The following is a 16,158-nucleotide window of genomic DNA, read 5'->3' as shown; positions in this document are numbered from 1 at the left end:
TTCCTGCTGGCAGCTGCTTTCCATCACATCAACAACCAAAGCAAAATGGTGCACTTAGCAAAACTGGCTTCAAGCCTTTTTAAACATGCATTTGATTATAAAGAGAGACATTTTTATACAGCCTAACTTCACTAATGCACAAAAAAATATTTGATTTTATGACGATACAAGGAGATAAGATTGCAACTGCGGATGAAATGGAGAGAAAACTTTGAGAGGTTTCACACATTCCAGCTGTGGTGCAATCGTAACTGCAGTACACCTTTGTTTGCACTGAAATTGCCCCGGAAAAAATAATTGCTGAGAAGCTCTCAGAGAGCATACGTGAGGTTTCAGCTCCATGAACACCACTGTGCTTCCTGTGAACCACACAATGAAACCCCTGTACAATGCTCTGAAAATACATCCAGGTACATCCTGAAAACTCGACTCAGCTTTAAAAAAAAAAAGAGAGAAAAAAAAAAAGAGAGCTCTTTGCCATTGCAGACAGGCCCTTATAAATATGCTCAGTTGTGTGCACTGGCTCAGTTCCTTTGAGAAGTGCTTGGTGCTTTTGCAGCTGATAAATACAAGTCCTTTCTGGTACCCAACATCATCCTGTGCTGGCTGATGCTTCCAACAGCTGTGTTATCTCTCCTCTTCTGGTACCAAATATGGACAACCAGGCATACAGTGCACAATTTTTCTTTGCATTTTTAAAAAGTAAGAAAAGATTTTGTCTGCTAAAAAATTTTACAAACCAATCAGTCTTCTGACATACTGCAAGCAAAAGGTCATATACAATCCTACGTGCAGCCTGAGCCTTACCTAAAGGGTATTTTCACTTGTTTATCACTCTCTTCCAATGTCTTCAGCTCTTCAGATGCAAGAACCATCCCACTATCTGTCTGATTTTCCTGCAAAGATGTTAGAAATGCATTAAATGGAAAGGGATTAAAAAACCAAAACAAAACAAAACTAAACAACAACACAAAACCAGACCTCAACAGAAGGAAAAGACATACAAACAACAAACTCACTTCCTGAACAACTTTTACAGTGGTTACCAATGGCACATCTTCAAATGTTTTCACACTCACTGGACGGCTTTTTCTTTTGCTACCTTGTCGGTACTGACTGAAAAGAAAAGAAAACAAAAAAGTTTTGTGTCCACTACCCACAACTTGGCTGCAAACAGCACAATGATATCAGAATCCTTTTATCTCTCTACAGAGAAGTTAATCCTTTTGTCAAAACACGTTATGCAAACCTTAAAATATCCATTTACTGAAAAGGACGAACAGCCTAGAAAGTGGCATGTTTCTGACCTTCTGCTCTTGACAACCTTGATCTCTGAGCAAATTCTAAGAAATGGCTTTGAGAAAACAGCTTCTTGCCTCAGTTACACTGGAGGGCTTCAGTTCCTGCAAGCTTCACTTAGAAGTATAATAAACAGAGGAGCCTGGAGCACAGACATGTGTCTCTTCCTTTGGACTGCACTTCTGAGACCCCTGGCTGGACCTAGGACAACAACAGCAGACTCAGCAGACTGCCGCCCTTAAACCGTGGGGATCAGGACAGGGAGTGCTACATCTTTCTTGAAGGCTCTTCTCCAAAAGAAGCCCTCTGGTCGGGATGACATCCATAAAAAATATTGGACAAAAAAATAAAATTTACTTTCATGGAGGCACTAATACAGTGAACAAAACAGCTACCCTCAGCTTTCTGTTTGAGTGGATATGGAATAAAATGGATGTTGACCCAGTTAAACAGGACAAAGTCATGTTCCTAACAGCTAATGAAGAAAAAGCCATGGAGTTAGAAGAGAAACCTGCATTGAAGCATAAAGCTGGAGGCAATTAAGGGCATCATTCATTACATTTCTCAGCTTTGAGTCTAGCTATGCTGAGTCCTGCCTATCTCTGGCAGACATTTATTTAAACTGGTGGGGATTTTACAAGTTCCCTGTGTAGCCTGCGCAGTCGCTCAATCACACTTTAGAGTGTTTTTCAAATACTGAACCCAAGTGTTTGCTGCAAATAAAATTTGTCCTATGGCTGGGGAAACAGAATAATTAATTAGCATCCTCTTTTGAGCAACTTTTCATATACTGAAAACTGTTACTATGTTCCCTCTCCATTTTCTCTTCCTATACTTAACAAAACTAGTTCTTTCAATGTCTCTGCACTGACTACGTCTTCTGCTCCTGTTACTCTGCAATGGTATCTAATCTGCTTCCCACCCAACCCTGCCAGGACCAAAAATATCTAATAGACAACCTAGTCCACTTACCATCCTGGGCAACCTGACCTTGAATGATGAGAAGTTCATACCACAACTTGCCTTCCTAGTCTGAAAGCTCCCCATGTGCTCACATTTAATTATCCACACAGGCACAGAACTGCATGGCCAGGTCTACAGTTACCAGGGTGGTGAGGACCGGGAATCCTAGTCTCTTGATCCGAACGACCTCCCAGGTACGGGCAGAGGCTCAGCCCAGCCCAGAGTCAGCCTACATGGGCTACAATCAGTGAGATCCTCCTGGTTAAGCCAAGCTACTGTGCAAACAGGACCAGAAATAGCGTGCAGGCAGAGCGAGGCCACACGTGGAATCTGACCCCTGCCTGGTGGCGGTGAGGGCTCAGCTGATGTCCTGACAGAATTTCCTGGCACGTGTTTGCATTTTGTAATAGACTGTCCCATTAAAAAAAGGGCCAAAAAAGCCCTAAAGAAAATCAAAATCCATCTTCCCTGCTATCCACCAGACCCATTATACTCCCTAAAAATGAAACTTAGACTGGTTTGACTTCATTTGTTCTTGACAAATCCATGCTGGCCATTTTTAGTTACTTCATTTTCCTGTAGGCATTTACCATTACTTAGCTGATTGTTTATGCCAGGATCGTTGCTAGGATTCAAGTTAACCTGATTTAAGCGTTTCTCCTTTTCTGTTCTTTCTAAAAACAGGCATTATCTTTACACTTCCTTAAATCTTCTTTACCTCACCCGACTGTTCCTAATGACAATCTTTCAAGGTTCAGAAATTGCATATCTATTTCCTAAGCCAAATATGGCAGATGTTAGGAGGTGCTGTTGATTTTAATTTACCTCAGCAATCTAAATATTCTTTAATATTCTCTGTGCTTTCCCTGTGCTTGATTTTCCTCCTCCAGCTTTGATTTAGAGATTGTATTTATCAGCCTCTCCTCATAGTCAGTACTTTTGTGAAGATTGAAAAAGACATAACTGAACAGATCAATGTTTCCCACTACATGTATAGCAAGATCCATGCCTACAAAATCGTTTTCAGCTACCAGAACAGAAGAATAAAGCCCCTAAACATGTCTTAAGCTCCCCACTTTGCCTCTCCTAGCATGGTTTCCACAACTGCTTTCACAACCCTATCACACTGTAAGACAAGAGAAAAGAGGTTCAAAGTCTCTTTAAAAGATTGACAGAGATTTTACTTCTGTTCATAACAGGAAATGGAGACTGGGAAAAGCCATATTAGAAAGTATTAGAAGTGGAAAATAAGTGTGATGTTTTCAGTGTTAAATCATGCTTTTTTGTCTTTTAAATATTTATATTTTGGACTGCTGCGCTACTAAAACAAGGGGTTGAGAGTTCGGCTCTAGGACCATAAGTTCAACTGAAGTGTGAAATACACTGTGCTTTCCTAGTCTTTCCCAGGACCACACAAAAATGTCATCCTGCAGTACCCAAAATCGTTGGGAACTTTCTTTGTCTTTGGTGGATATAATACAAGCAGTGAGGGAGAGGTGTCCACTTTGTGGAAAACACATGAAACCAGCCAACAGAGTCCATCTCTGCCCTGATGGTTGGATCCATCTCCTTCTATCCTCCTCCTCCTTCTGAGATTGCAGCAAGCAACTCAGGGCTCCCAGCATCTAAGTGGCTGAATTTATCACAGGCAGCACTAGATGAGAAAATACCTTTCTCCCTTACATCCCATGCCTGAGATCCTCACAAGGTCCAACATAAGCCCTGCTTAAGTACATTAGTACAAACTACTTACTGGGGGAGTCACCTCTGCCACGATACTCAACAGCATCTACCACTATTGGTCCATCGTGGATGCCCCAGCAGCCCACCAGAAGCACGCAGTGGACAAAAATCAGTGACAACGCTATTTAGGTTGCATTCCCCTTGGCTATCAATTCATGGCCTATTTACCAACATTTCACTTTAGGAAGGGAAATGCCAGAGAGGTTATTAATGATAGACCTATTACCATTAATATTTCAGGAAGCTGCAGTACAAGAGTGTGAAGACAATTGAATTGGATTGGTAAAACTTTTTATTCATTCTAGTTCTTGAAAACTAAATAACAAATACTCTTGTGAGGTTTCTTTGAAGGAGAATACCAAATCTTGGAAGGGTAGCAAAAAAATAAAATAAAATCACTAGCACTTGGGGAGGTAAGAAACTAGCTTTTGCCTACAAAATCTCTACAGATTCCTTCTTATCCCTATGGAGGAGGTTAAATATGGACCAGGCAGCTGAAGTCTCTTCCTTTCATTTTCCCTGCCCCCAGCATGAACAAAACCTGCCCAGAGGCCCCAGTAGGATGTCCCCCATCTGCTGTGTTGTCATAATGGAATTTAGGATCACAGACTTCCTCTTCCTCCCTACAGGAAGCAGGTGAAGTTGGGAGAGAGAGACCCGAATCCTCTTCCATATTCAGCGATACTGACAAAGGAAGGACAACGTAGTCTTTACCATCCTGTAGAATGAAGAGAAAAAGTACAAAAATTAAATAGGTTACAAAGACACACAGACATAAAGAGCTACACATATGTACGTCAAGAATGCATCAGTCCAACAGTGCTACCTTAGTTGTTTTATTAAACTATGAACATTATACCACCTTTGCAGGAACAGCTACATTAAAAGAAGGAAACTTAATAAGAACCACTACCAAGTAGTTTTAGATAAAAAAATGAGATTTTTATATGACATACTGTAACATAATGTATAAACTGAACTTTTTAATGATGTCTTTGAAAAGAAAAATGTAGTTTTTAGTAATGTTTGAATCCCAATGACACAAAGAACAGGAATATGAGGAAAAAAATAACCTTAAAGTGAAATTGAGACTGAATTAGACTACAGCATATTAATCAGAAAGACTAAATTCAGTATAAGAAGTAAATGAAAAAAAGAATGATATCGAGATAGCAAAAAAGGAAATTTTCTGTCAATACTTTGGCATCTAATTTAATGTGAATAACAAGGATATGATTTTTAAAAATTTCTTTTTTAAAATTTCTTTATAAAAATGTTTGATCTAAAGTATGAAGAGAAAAAATGGATTATGCGCCCTTCAGTACTGCATACCTATTTATAGTCCCATAAGAAATCCTTCAGTAGATCCCACCTTTTCTCTAATTTTTTTGTGTCTATCCCTTTTGGATTACAGTATCACAGAATCACAGAATCCATTTACTTGGAAGAGACCTCTGGGATCATCAAGTCCAACCTTTTCCCTAACACCACCATGTCAGCTAGACCATGCCCGGAAGACACATGCATAAATAGCTATTAGTTACCACACAGTAAATCATGTTTGTCTTTTATAGTCACAGTACACTACAGTTCATGACAAGAGGGTCTAAATCATTAGCAATCCAACCATATTAGGTTATGGGCAAATATACACAAAGTACATTCCAAACATACAAGGAAACATTTCTTTACTGTGAGGGTGAGCGAGCACTGGCACAGGTTGCCCAGGGAGGTTGTGGAGTCTCCATCCTTGGAGATATTCAAAAGCCGCCTGGGTACAGTTGTGAGCAACCGGCTCTTGGCGGCCCTGTTTGACCAGGTAGCTTGGGCCAGATGGCCTCAAGAGGTGCCTTTCAACCTCAGCCAATCTGGGATTCTGCGATACATAAGATTCAAACTGCTCTTTAGGAAAATGAAGAAACAGTATCCTTCCTGAGTTTTGTGTATGCACAGAAGACACAATAGTTTGGAAGGGCAGGTAATTCCCATCATTACCAATAGGTCAGAAATGGAGAACTTGTCTAATAAGACAGCACGGGGCCAAATTCATCCTCCTTCAGCCAGTGGGCTCATATCTATTGCCCTGTCCTTGTCCACTTCCATGAAGAGGGAGCCACAAGATGGAGAATCTGGGAGGGAGGCCCACGTATCCCACCTGGACACAGTGGGCTCTCTTACCACAATGTCTGCACACAGGACAAGCCTTAATACACTTATCTGCATGCAGCTGCTGACACGCAGTGAAATGCCTGTATCCTGGTTTTCCAGAAGAGTCCTAGATAGCATTGCAGCCCACATCCTCACATCCTCACATACGCTAAGATATCCATCTTTGGCACAGTAAGATCAACAGGAGCTACCTGCCGAAATGCCTCTGCAGTATGCCGAGAAATCATCAGCAGAGCAGGGAATTGAGCCTGTGCCAACAACTCCCCAGCAAGAAAGCTAAGTAACCACAGCGGTGGTGTCATGGGAAGCCCTTGCTGGCAGGGCAAGGTGGCTTTTGCTTACTACAACAGACCTCTGCGATCATTTCCCCCCCAGGTCATTCTTTGCAAGCTGCCCTGACTGCCGGTCAGTAACAGGAGCGGTGGAAGAAGCCCATGCTCCCCGACAGCTCCAGTGGACAGTACCCCACTACGGGATGTCATGGTGGTTGGCAGGACAGAAGGGGGTCCGGTGGTTTGGCAATCACAGAATACACTTCATGTACCTGACGGACATTGGCTTGCAGTAAATTTCCCAGGTGCTCCACCAGTTCTGAAAAAGTTGGTCTCTGCTTAGGATCTCCGTGCCAGCAATCCAGCATTGTTTGGTACCTAGAACAAAGCCCATTAAAATATCAGCCTAAAGAAAACAGCACCGATTGCTTGCTCCAGCACTTGCTGTTACTGAGGGGTAAATGTGGGCAGCTCAAAGAACAGTTTCTCACATTTCTGGTGTTGTATAGTCTGGTGCTCTCATTCTTGTTCCTTCTTTCAGTCTTCTGCAAAATTCCTCATCAATTTTCACTCCAGGGTACGGCGATGCGCCTAAAATGAGAGCAACAGTAATTTTAATGCATCAGACTCTTAAATTCTGGGATTAATTTTCAAACAAATAGTTTGCTATGGCCTGAGTTAATAAAGTAATTCAGTATATTTGGATGTGCAAACAATTTATATTTATGATGGAAACAGCAACTGATTCAGTAAATGAGGCAAATCATCACATACTGAAATTGTATGAAGCATTTCAAGTCCATGTTCATATATTTGCATTTTTAAGGAAATTTGAGTATTTTATTTTGATGGAGAAAATAAACAGGAAATTTTCAAGAAGTGAAAAAAAATGCTAAAGAGGATCCAAGAGCACTTTGACTGTTTGCTTCAGACTCTGTTGTTTAAAATTTAAGATAGCTTAATAAAATTAAAGTGACTCACCTAATGAAAATATTTCCCATAACAGAACTCCAAAGGACCATACATCACTCTGAATGGTATATACTCTGTCAAAAATGGTTTCTGGTGCCATCCATTTTAGGGGTAGTCTGGCCTGAAAGCATTTCCGTAAACAAAAAGATATCACAGTTTAGCAAAACACTGAGTTTTCACAAACCCATTTCAGGTGAAAAAAAAGAAGAGTCCTGACTTCATATTAATTCTCTTCAAATAGAGAATCTGAAACTTACATCTCCTTTCCTGACGTAATCTGGGTCTTTGTAGATGTCTCGAGCCAAGCCAAAATCACAGATTTTGACCACGTTATTGTCTGATAAGAGGATATTACGAGCAGCCAGGTCCCTGTGGATGCACTGCAAAGAGAAGTAAACAACTTCATACGCTGCCTGTCGTCACAGCTCTGTCCACGGGGCTGATCTCTTTCGCATATGTGCTCTCCTACCCTCAAAGGCCAGATAATTCTTAAAACCTTTTAAGAAAAAGAAACCTCAGCATCAACAGTTACTGATTTTAAGCACTTTTTTGATGGTCACAACTGATTTGGCTCAGACTGACTTGTGTTCCCAAGTCCAAACATACATCTGTTTATCCACTATGCAGAGACAGCCTTTGAAGTTAGCTAATTAATTATCCTAAGAAGCTGACACTAAACAGGTTCAGATCTGATTACCTTTAGATTTACTTAGGTTCACTCAAATTTGTGTACTCCACTCTCTCTCTCAAAAACATACCACACCAACATGCCCATTTGATTCCAACACAAACTAATCTTGACTACAGAGAGAAAAGTCCATGTCTTTAGCTATGCTGAACAACAGCTTAGCTAACAACTCAAAGACTTCAGAATTCAAGCCTCAATAGGTTGAAGTAAAAAAGTCAGGCTCTGAAAGTGGCTATAGATTTGCTTCTAGTAAGGACTAGAACTGTAGATCCTGGAAAGACATATTTTTGCATATACGCACCAACCAGGATGTATGAAATGTAGACAAATGCATATTTTTAGAAAAGACTCTGAAGACTGCTCTTGAACACCTACCCTGCACTCTCGAGCACTGTTGTAGTCCCCACTTCTATTTTCTTTTCCCATTTCTAAGTACTTTTTATTTCTATAGAACTGCAGGCAATTCCTTGCTCTTGCTGGAACTTACATCCTTTGAAACATGTGCTACACGTATTTAGGATCAAATCACAGAAAAGCACTTCTAGAGGGCCAAAATGGAGGTGAGGTGCTATTGACTGCCAGGGTGCTTTTTGCAAGAGACTCTCCAAAGAGTCATCCATGAAGTTTCACAGGTGAACACCATCTCTCCTCACACCACCCTTCCAATCCCACTGCACAAGTTACAGGCAACCTCCTCAGAGCAAACTTCTTTACTCTAGTTTAGCTCCAGGTACCAGGGATTTGTCCCTAATTCCTTTAATTGTCCTCATAAGTCAGCTCCCCGCCTCCAACTACTTAATCATTCTTCTATGAATCAGTGACCCATGAACTTTATAGAGATCACTAACATTTGCATCAATAAATGCATGGGCTGTTTCACTGTGTAGTATTAATGATTCGGGTATGTCTTAGGGCAAAAAGAAAATGTTGTGGATGACTGCTAGTCCAAGGATGAACATGCTGTTTCCTTCTATAGACCTAGAGCACTATTTCCTACAGTCAAATAAATAACATGCCACTCTTCCTGAGAAGTTCCTTACCTTGCGTGAAGCCAAGAACTCCATTCCCCTCGCCACCTGGAAGCTGTAACAGATGAGGTCCTCCATGGTCAAAGGGTTCTTGCAAAGGTCTTCAGGACCAGCTGCAAAGAATCAGACAAGTCAAACATGCCCTTTGTCACTGATTTCACCCATAGCTGCTTCTTAGGTAAAAGTCCATCTTAACCTTATGCCACATTGAACCGGAAGAGCAAACCAAGCCCTTTTTTGGCTGTATAATTATCACTAACAACCCATTTTACACCAAACTAGTCCTTTGTAAAATAAACTTCAAGGTGATGGGTTATACCCCATGCCTCCTTGCTTATTTCCAGAGTTCCCACCAGTGGAAAGATTTGCAAAACAATCCCAAAAGAAAAACAACCAAAACTCAGCCCATAAGTTCCTAGGACAGGAACGGCTTGCTGTGGTTTCAGCAGATGAATTTGGAAACCGATGAGAGGGAGGCCCCACCTAGTCCTTACAGGGGAAGAACATGCCATGGGGAGAAAGACTTGAATCTGGCAAAAAGCCGTGCTAATTTAGGGTAGAAGAAGCCTAACTTCATCCTCTAGTGACCTGGACGAATAATGTACTCAAGTATCCAACAAAGATACCAAGGCATTTAGTTCTGCTGAACTCAATGACTTTGCTCAGCTCTTGATTTTAAGAAGAAATCTATCACAAACTACAACACTGGTGGCTAAAACCCTCATCTCAAGGCCTGCTTTAGGTCTACATACTTCTTACAACATCCCAGCTCAGAGCGTCAATGGCTACACCAGAGAGGTCTGAAAAGGACCAAAATGCTGCAGAAATGCATAAAGTGCATGCCGGACATTACCTATTAGGATCGCACTGAAACTGCAAGATCATCCTCCCTGTTAACATATTGATGTTTTCTTCTGCATTAAATGATTTTTAGCAGAAGTGGAGGTACAGGCAGTTTTGCTACGGCCTCCCTCCTGACCAGTCTGATCCCACCGCCTGCTGAAATTAGTGGTCTCTGAAACATGTTGGTAGCACTGAGCACTTCATGCTGTCTCTGCCAGAGAACATGGCAAATGCACCACTGAAACTGCTGCAGAGGGTATGTATATCCAGGGGAGGCTTTGAATGAGTGGATAATTCAGGTTTTCTGTTCCTGGCAGACCACCTGTGCAGACGGAAGGCAAATCAACCTCTCTGCTTATTAAAGCAGCGAAGCAGATGGTGTTTCATGATATTTAACTTCTGGATAAACACTGAGGAAATTCAGTTAGCATCCTGGCGCATCCCCCTCTGCACTGTCTGGAGTTTGTGCTCTGCGATTTTCCCTGAAGACAATGGGACATTAAATAGACCGATCTCCAAAAGGCAGTGCACCAAAAATGCGTCCTTTTCAGACAGAACATTACCTGGGACTGGGCTGAGGGGTTTGGGATGCTGAACTAGATAATCCATAGCTCTGGAACTTTGGTCATCCAGGAAATACCCCGCACACAGATTTGAGGGAGCTTTGGAAAACACAGGGTTGCCAATGCCCTCATCAGCCTCCACCAATGACAGCTGTTCCAACACCAGGAGAAGACATATCCTACCGTCCTCCTCTTCGACATCACTCAGGGACCGCTCCTCCACAAAGCCAGAGCTTGCTGAGCTCTGGCTGCTCGTGATGCTGTCCAGCCGTCGCTTCAGGTCTGCAGAGACGTCCCCAACATAGTTCTCCTTCCCCTGCCGAAACCTGGCACTTTTGGTCTAGAAATGTGAGGGAAGGGTGGGAGAAATCAGAAGCAGAATGTGGGCCAGAAGCTTCCTCAGGAGAGGCAATGATGCCTGCCATGGTCTGTGCCACAGGCACCACGGAAGGCAGGGAGAGCAGCCCAGCACTGGCACGACTGGCTGCTCTGCTCCAAGCCAGCTCTGGTTGGGGCACCAGGCTGGTGTGGTGACAGCACCAGCAAACCCCAACCCATGGCCACGTGGGCTCACCAGCCCGAGCACCCTCTGCCACTCCACAGCACGGCTTTAGCCTGCTCCCGTGTCCTCCCAGCTGCACCTCCAGCCACATCTCCACATGCTGGGGACTACACGCACGCTGAGGAGCTGGCCTTCTCAGCCCCATGGTGCCCACCACTTGTGAAGTACGTGTGGATGCTGCTGCCGAACCCCCTCTCGTACACTCAAGCCTCTCCATACTGCTACGGCTTTACCTCCTGCTGCTGCAAAGGCCCTTCTGCTAAACCTCTACCTTGTCCAAAACCCTAGCAGCCCTCAAAATCTGACTTATTTCCTTCTTCCCCTAAGTCGTCGAATGCCTCTAGGCAGGATGCCAGCCCCACAGGCTTCCTCCACCAAGTTTCCATTTTCTGCTGCTTTGGTTTGGTGACTTTTCTCCCCTAGCAGGGCTGGTTTTTTCCGTTGCCGATTCCCATCCCTACCACTTGTGTAAGCAAGGGTCAGCACCCTCCTGAAACCCTGCCTCTTCCTTCAAGGACTCTCAGATATTTGTTTATCCTTTTTACCTCACAAGAGGATGCAGCGAGTTGCCTTTGCCAATATAAAATAGTAAACAATGACTCCAAGGATAAAGAAAAATAACCCCCCTGGAGAACTGACAAGCAGTTTGAAGAAGCTCTGATCTAAACACGGCAGCTGCAGGAAGACTCAGGTCTACCGGCGTGGCAGAGCACAGCCCACAGCCGTGGGTGAAAAACAGTAGGGTCCAGAGCGTAATGCTCAGCGCTGGGTACCTGCAGCCATGCTCTTCAACCAGCAATCTGACCCTCAGAGGGGATGGATCCTCCCAACCCTCTCCAGAAATCAGACCCCCTCTCAGAGGCATCCAGAAATCAGTTTGAAAATGCCAGCCTCCATCCTCCCCCTCCTTTCAACCTGGGGTGCAAAGAGGGAATGCTGTGATTTGCAAAGGGCTTGGGAGGTGAAAAGTTGAATGCAAACTCATGAGATACATCAATTATACAAAATTATTAACAGCAAAAAAAATGCATAGTCTGGTTCAGTAACGAGCCAAGGGGATGGTGGAAAGGATAATCACGTGATAGAAGATACCTACGGATATCTGATGGATATATATACTAAGCAGGGAATGCAGTTATTTAAGGTGGTCTGGAGCTTAACTAAGAAAGGAAAAAATTCAAGCTGATAATCAGAAAAAACTTCCTGACAGATATGGCCAAGCATAGAATAATCTGCCAAGGGAAACAGTGGAAGCCCAGTTCCTTTGCACATTTTAAGCTAACAATAACAAAATAGTTACATTGCAGGGGCCAGGGGAAAGACTAGATGACCTCTGATGTCTTTGCCATTTCTCATTCCCATGAGAAGTACTAGATATTCAGTGTCCCCAAGGATTGCTACTTCAGTCTGCACTAGAAACAGAAACATCGTGTGTGGAAAAAAAACACCAAATCAAACGTTATACTGTTAACCTTGACTCCTTACCTTGTAGGGGACAAATTCACTCCTCTTGCTCCGTAGGTAAGCTGACAGATTTCCGAACTTGCAATATTCCACAATCACCATAAGTGGGCCTGTACAACACGTAAAGCAATTCCTTAGAAAGACCATTTATATCCCACCTTATCTCACAGCATAATTTGTGGCTAGAAATAAATACAGAGGTTTTTTAAAATACCAGTAATAAAAAAGAAATCTAATCAAAGCAGGGAAATGATTCCTCTTCTGCTATATAAGGAAGGAAAACAAAGCACATACTTTTGAAAATCACAGGCCTGATTTCATATGTGAAAATGTATAGTGGTGTGCTTATACTCAAAGTGCCAATAATTGCCTGTGCTAATTGACATTGTAAGGATGCGACATACACATCTGAATGCACTTCAGTGCAATTAATCACTCATCTGCAATAAAGTACACACATGATTATCCATGCATTTTTTGCAGGCAGTTTAAGTCCTAAAAATTGAAAACAGAAACCTTGGTTTCAGACATAGATGCCTTAATGTACAGTCCAAATGTGGTATTTCATGCTCAAATCACTTCATATAGGCATATGCTACAATGATAAATTTCCATCTTAGATTCCAGATAGTGGCCATCTCTATTTTATTATGGAATAAACATGGAAAGAAATATTTATGGATTATGTTTCCTTCAACTACTGCACTTCTGTCATGGAACTTTACAAATTAAATTCTGATCCCACAGTAAGCCAACAAGTCAACTTCCCTGAAAAATTATTACTGAGTTACTTTACACTGAATTTCTTCCAAATTAGCATGCAGTGCTGGATTTGTTAAACAAAACATCTGTCCCCAATTATAAAGTAAAATGGGTTCATCCACCCAGACCTGGACTCCAAATTGCAATCTCTCCTCCTACACACACACAGAGGCACCCACAGCCCATTCAAAGCCGGGGAAGGAAGCCACAACTTGCAGTTGCACTGTAGCCAGTGACAAGAAAAAGACCAACCTGTTGAATCTGGTACTAGATTCAGACCCAAAGTCTGTTACACATGGGGCATCCACTATAAAAGTGGATACAATGTACAGAAAAGCAAAGTGATAAAACAACTAAGGGATGGAGCTGGATGTAGAACTTAGGGCTTCAGAGCCCTTATTCCACCTCTGGACCTGCTCACCCTTATCAGAATTTTTTTTTTTTTTAAAAAAGAAGACTATTTCTTCCAGCCTTTGATTTTGAAACTCAATTTTCTATGCAGCAGAAATGGCAGAAATAGGAGTTTTTAGCACCTTCCCACTCACTGAGAAGTTACTCACCTCCTGGCTTTGTGCAGGCTCCAAGTAAATTGACAACATTGAGATGATGGCCAATATGAATGAGGATCTTCAGCTCTGACATAAGTGCTCTGTGTTCACTATGGGTTGCACCCTCTGCAGAGGTAAAACAACACAGATCAGGAGCATCACAGACAGAAAGGTTTTCCCTTCCTCTGTGTCCTCTTGTTATTTTTCCAGCCCACCTAGTGAGAAGTTTTGTTGGTTGCTAGCCTTGGTCAGCTATGCTGCAGGAAACTGATGAAAGCTAGGCACATGCATGACAGGGTTGGTTTTGCTCTGCTTTTAAACATTTTCCGAAGTTTGCCAAGGGCAATATATGAGAACAGGGACACAAACAATCCAGATTAGCAAAAATCTTTTTTCCTACAGACCTTTTTGAGCAGTTTGTACTCTGCCATTAGACCCTCCCAGCCAAGAAGAGCTAGGAACATTGTCCCATAGCCTTTGCTGAGGTCCACACTAAGTGTTCAATGGGCCCACGGCCTGGAGGAGATAGGGCCAGGGTCAGACATGCCTGACCCTGCAGCCTCACCAAAAGCCTGGAGACATGGCTGGTATCCTCATCCTGCAGGGACAGAGGGGGAAGAGGAAAGAGCTGAAGCAGTGGGGAGAGAGGGGCAGGGGAGGCAGCTCTCTGCAGGCTGCCTGAGCACCGCGAAGCTGGAGGGACAGGGCTTTCCAATTTTTATTGTCATTACTGCACGCTCATCCCATTGCAACATGTCTGCAACAGGTCTTGCCTGCACTTGCAATTGCTCACACTGTGCTGTCAGAAATCCCTCGGCTTTCCTACCCTTCCTCTGGTGCAGCACAGGGTGGGACGCAGCCCACGGCTGCTGGCAGCCCCATTTTGCTACCCCAGCTACATCCTCTTCAGGAACAATGTGTCTGGGAACCACAGCTTTCAACTTTTCTGTGGCAAATGCGAGGCGCTATAATATGGTTTAAAGTGAGGAGAAAGCTGTTCAAAACTACAAGTCATTTTGGAGCATGCCTAAGCCATTGCCTGAGACTTGCAGAAAGCTCCCTACCAGGCTGCATAAGGCAAAACCGGACACACACGCACATTGTTTGTGACAGCAAGTTTATATTCGGAATCCGAGTAGATCTATAAAGCAACGGCTAAGAAACCACAGTCACATTGCTCCAGTTATCAATGAGGAAAAGGCATGTACTTTCCCTAATTGTTGCTTCATGACACCAATTGTTAAGCTAAAGTTCCCCAATTGTTAAGCTAAACTTGTATATGCCATTGGTACAAACATTTTGATTTTTTTCTATCTACTGGCTATAGTACTGGCAATTATCCCTATATTGTGTATTCAAGGTGAAGTTTTAGTCATCATTTTTACCTTTAAGCATTTTCACTGCCACCGTTTTGCAGGTGGCAGTTTTGTCGATCCCAAACGCATCTGCTTCTATGACCTGGCCAAAAGCTCCACGCCCAAGAGGTTTACCTTGAAGGGAGAAGATGAACACACTCCAATTTATTTGCCTGGCACAGTGGGCAAAAGATGCAGAACAAACAGCAACTCTAAACTGAGTTTATGTATCAGATATTAACAGAGGGCTGATAATGAGGAGAGGATGCATTATATATAGGACAAGAGGAAACAGTCTCAAGTTGTGCCAGGGGAGGTTCAGGTTGGACATTAGGAAGAATCTCTTGACTGCAAGAGTCATCAAGCATTGGAAGAGGCTCCCCAGGGAGGTGGTGGACTCACCATCCCTAGAGGTGTTCAAAAAACGTTTAGATGTGGTGCTTCAAGACATGGTTTAGTGGGCATGAGGGCATTGGTTATACAGTTGGACTTGATGATCTTTGAGGTCTCTTCCAACTGTAATGATTCTATGATTCTATATCCTGCAAGACCACAGAGTCCACCCGGGGGTCCTGCATCAGGGCAGCCCCATGGCAAGCCAGGACCTGAAACACCCCCCAGCACAGGGCTGGCTGCAGCATCACTAAATGGTTTGTGCAATGAAGACATACCTAGCTTTAACCGGTCTCTGGGAAACTCCCACTTGCTGGCATCATATGGGAGCCGTTCGCAGTGCTCATCTATAGGGACTTCATCAGGATCCATGATGATTGACAAGTAGCCAGTCTTCATGTCCCCTCCGTTGGCCTGGAAAATGGTATTGTTTGTAGTTGCACAGATTCTTTGCTGACAATGTGCATGCAAAGTGCCATTTTCTCACTTTGTAGTGTTTCACTAGTTCCCAGAAATGCCAGGCTACCGTTTCCT

At 43.1% G+C, this 16,158-nt stretch overlaps 1 protein-coding gene across 1 annotated transcript in view; it reads right to left on the bottom strand.

Annotated features, from left to right (window-relative positions):
• KDR (kinase insert domain receptor (a type III receptor tyrosine kinase)) overlaps positions 1-16,158 on the bottom strand; it is a 30,578-nt gene that overhangs the window by 309 nt on the left and 14,111 nt on the right. Inside the window, exons 17-29 of the mRNA XM_009701495.1 lie at positions 15,903-16,038; positions 15,262-15,366; positions 13,889-14,002; positions 12,588-12,676; positions 10,724-10,880; positions 9,147-9,247; positions 7,676-7,798; positions 7,428-7,539; positions 6,938-7,037; positions 6,719-6,824; positions 4,576-4,723; positions 1,020-1,120; positions 808-896 (exon numbers count right to left, since the gene is read on the bottom strand). Of these exons, the coding sequence (XP_009699797.1) occupies positions 808-896; positions 1,020-1,120; positions 4,576-4,723; positions 6,719-6,824; positions 6,938-7,037; positions 7,428-7,539; positions 7,676-7,798; positions 9,147-9,247; positions 10,724-10,880; positions 12,588-12,676; positions 13,889-14,002; positions 15,262-15,366; positions 15,903-16,038 (1,481 nt within the window). The remainder of the gene's footprint in view (positions 1-807; positions 897-1,019; positions 1,121-4,575; positions 4,724-6,718; positions 6,825-6,937; positions 7,038-7,427; positions 7,540-7,675; positions 7,799-9,146; positions 9,248-10,723; positions 10,881-12,587; positions 12,677-13,888; positions 14,003-15,261; positions 15,367-15,902; positions 16,039-16,158) is intronic.

Source organism: Cariama cristata, unplaced genomic scaffold, assembly GCF_000690535.1.
Source record: "Cariama cristata isolate BGI_N322 unplaced genomic scaffold, ASM69053v1 scaffold2836, whole genome shotgun sequence".
NCBI classification, from domain to species: domain Eukaryota; kingdom Metazoa; phylum Chordata; class Aves; order Cariamiformes; family Cariamidae; genus Cariama; species Cariama cristata.
Note: the sequence above shows the minus strand (reverse complement) of the source record. Positions and strands in the feature narration are given on the sequence as shown.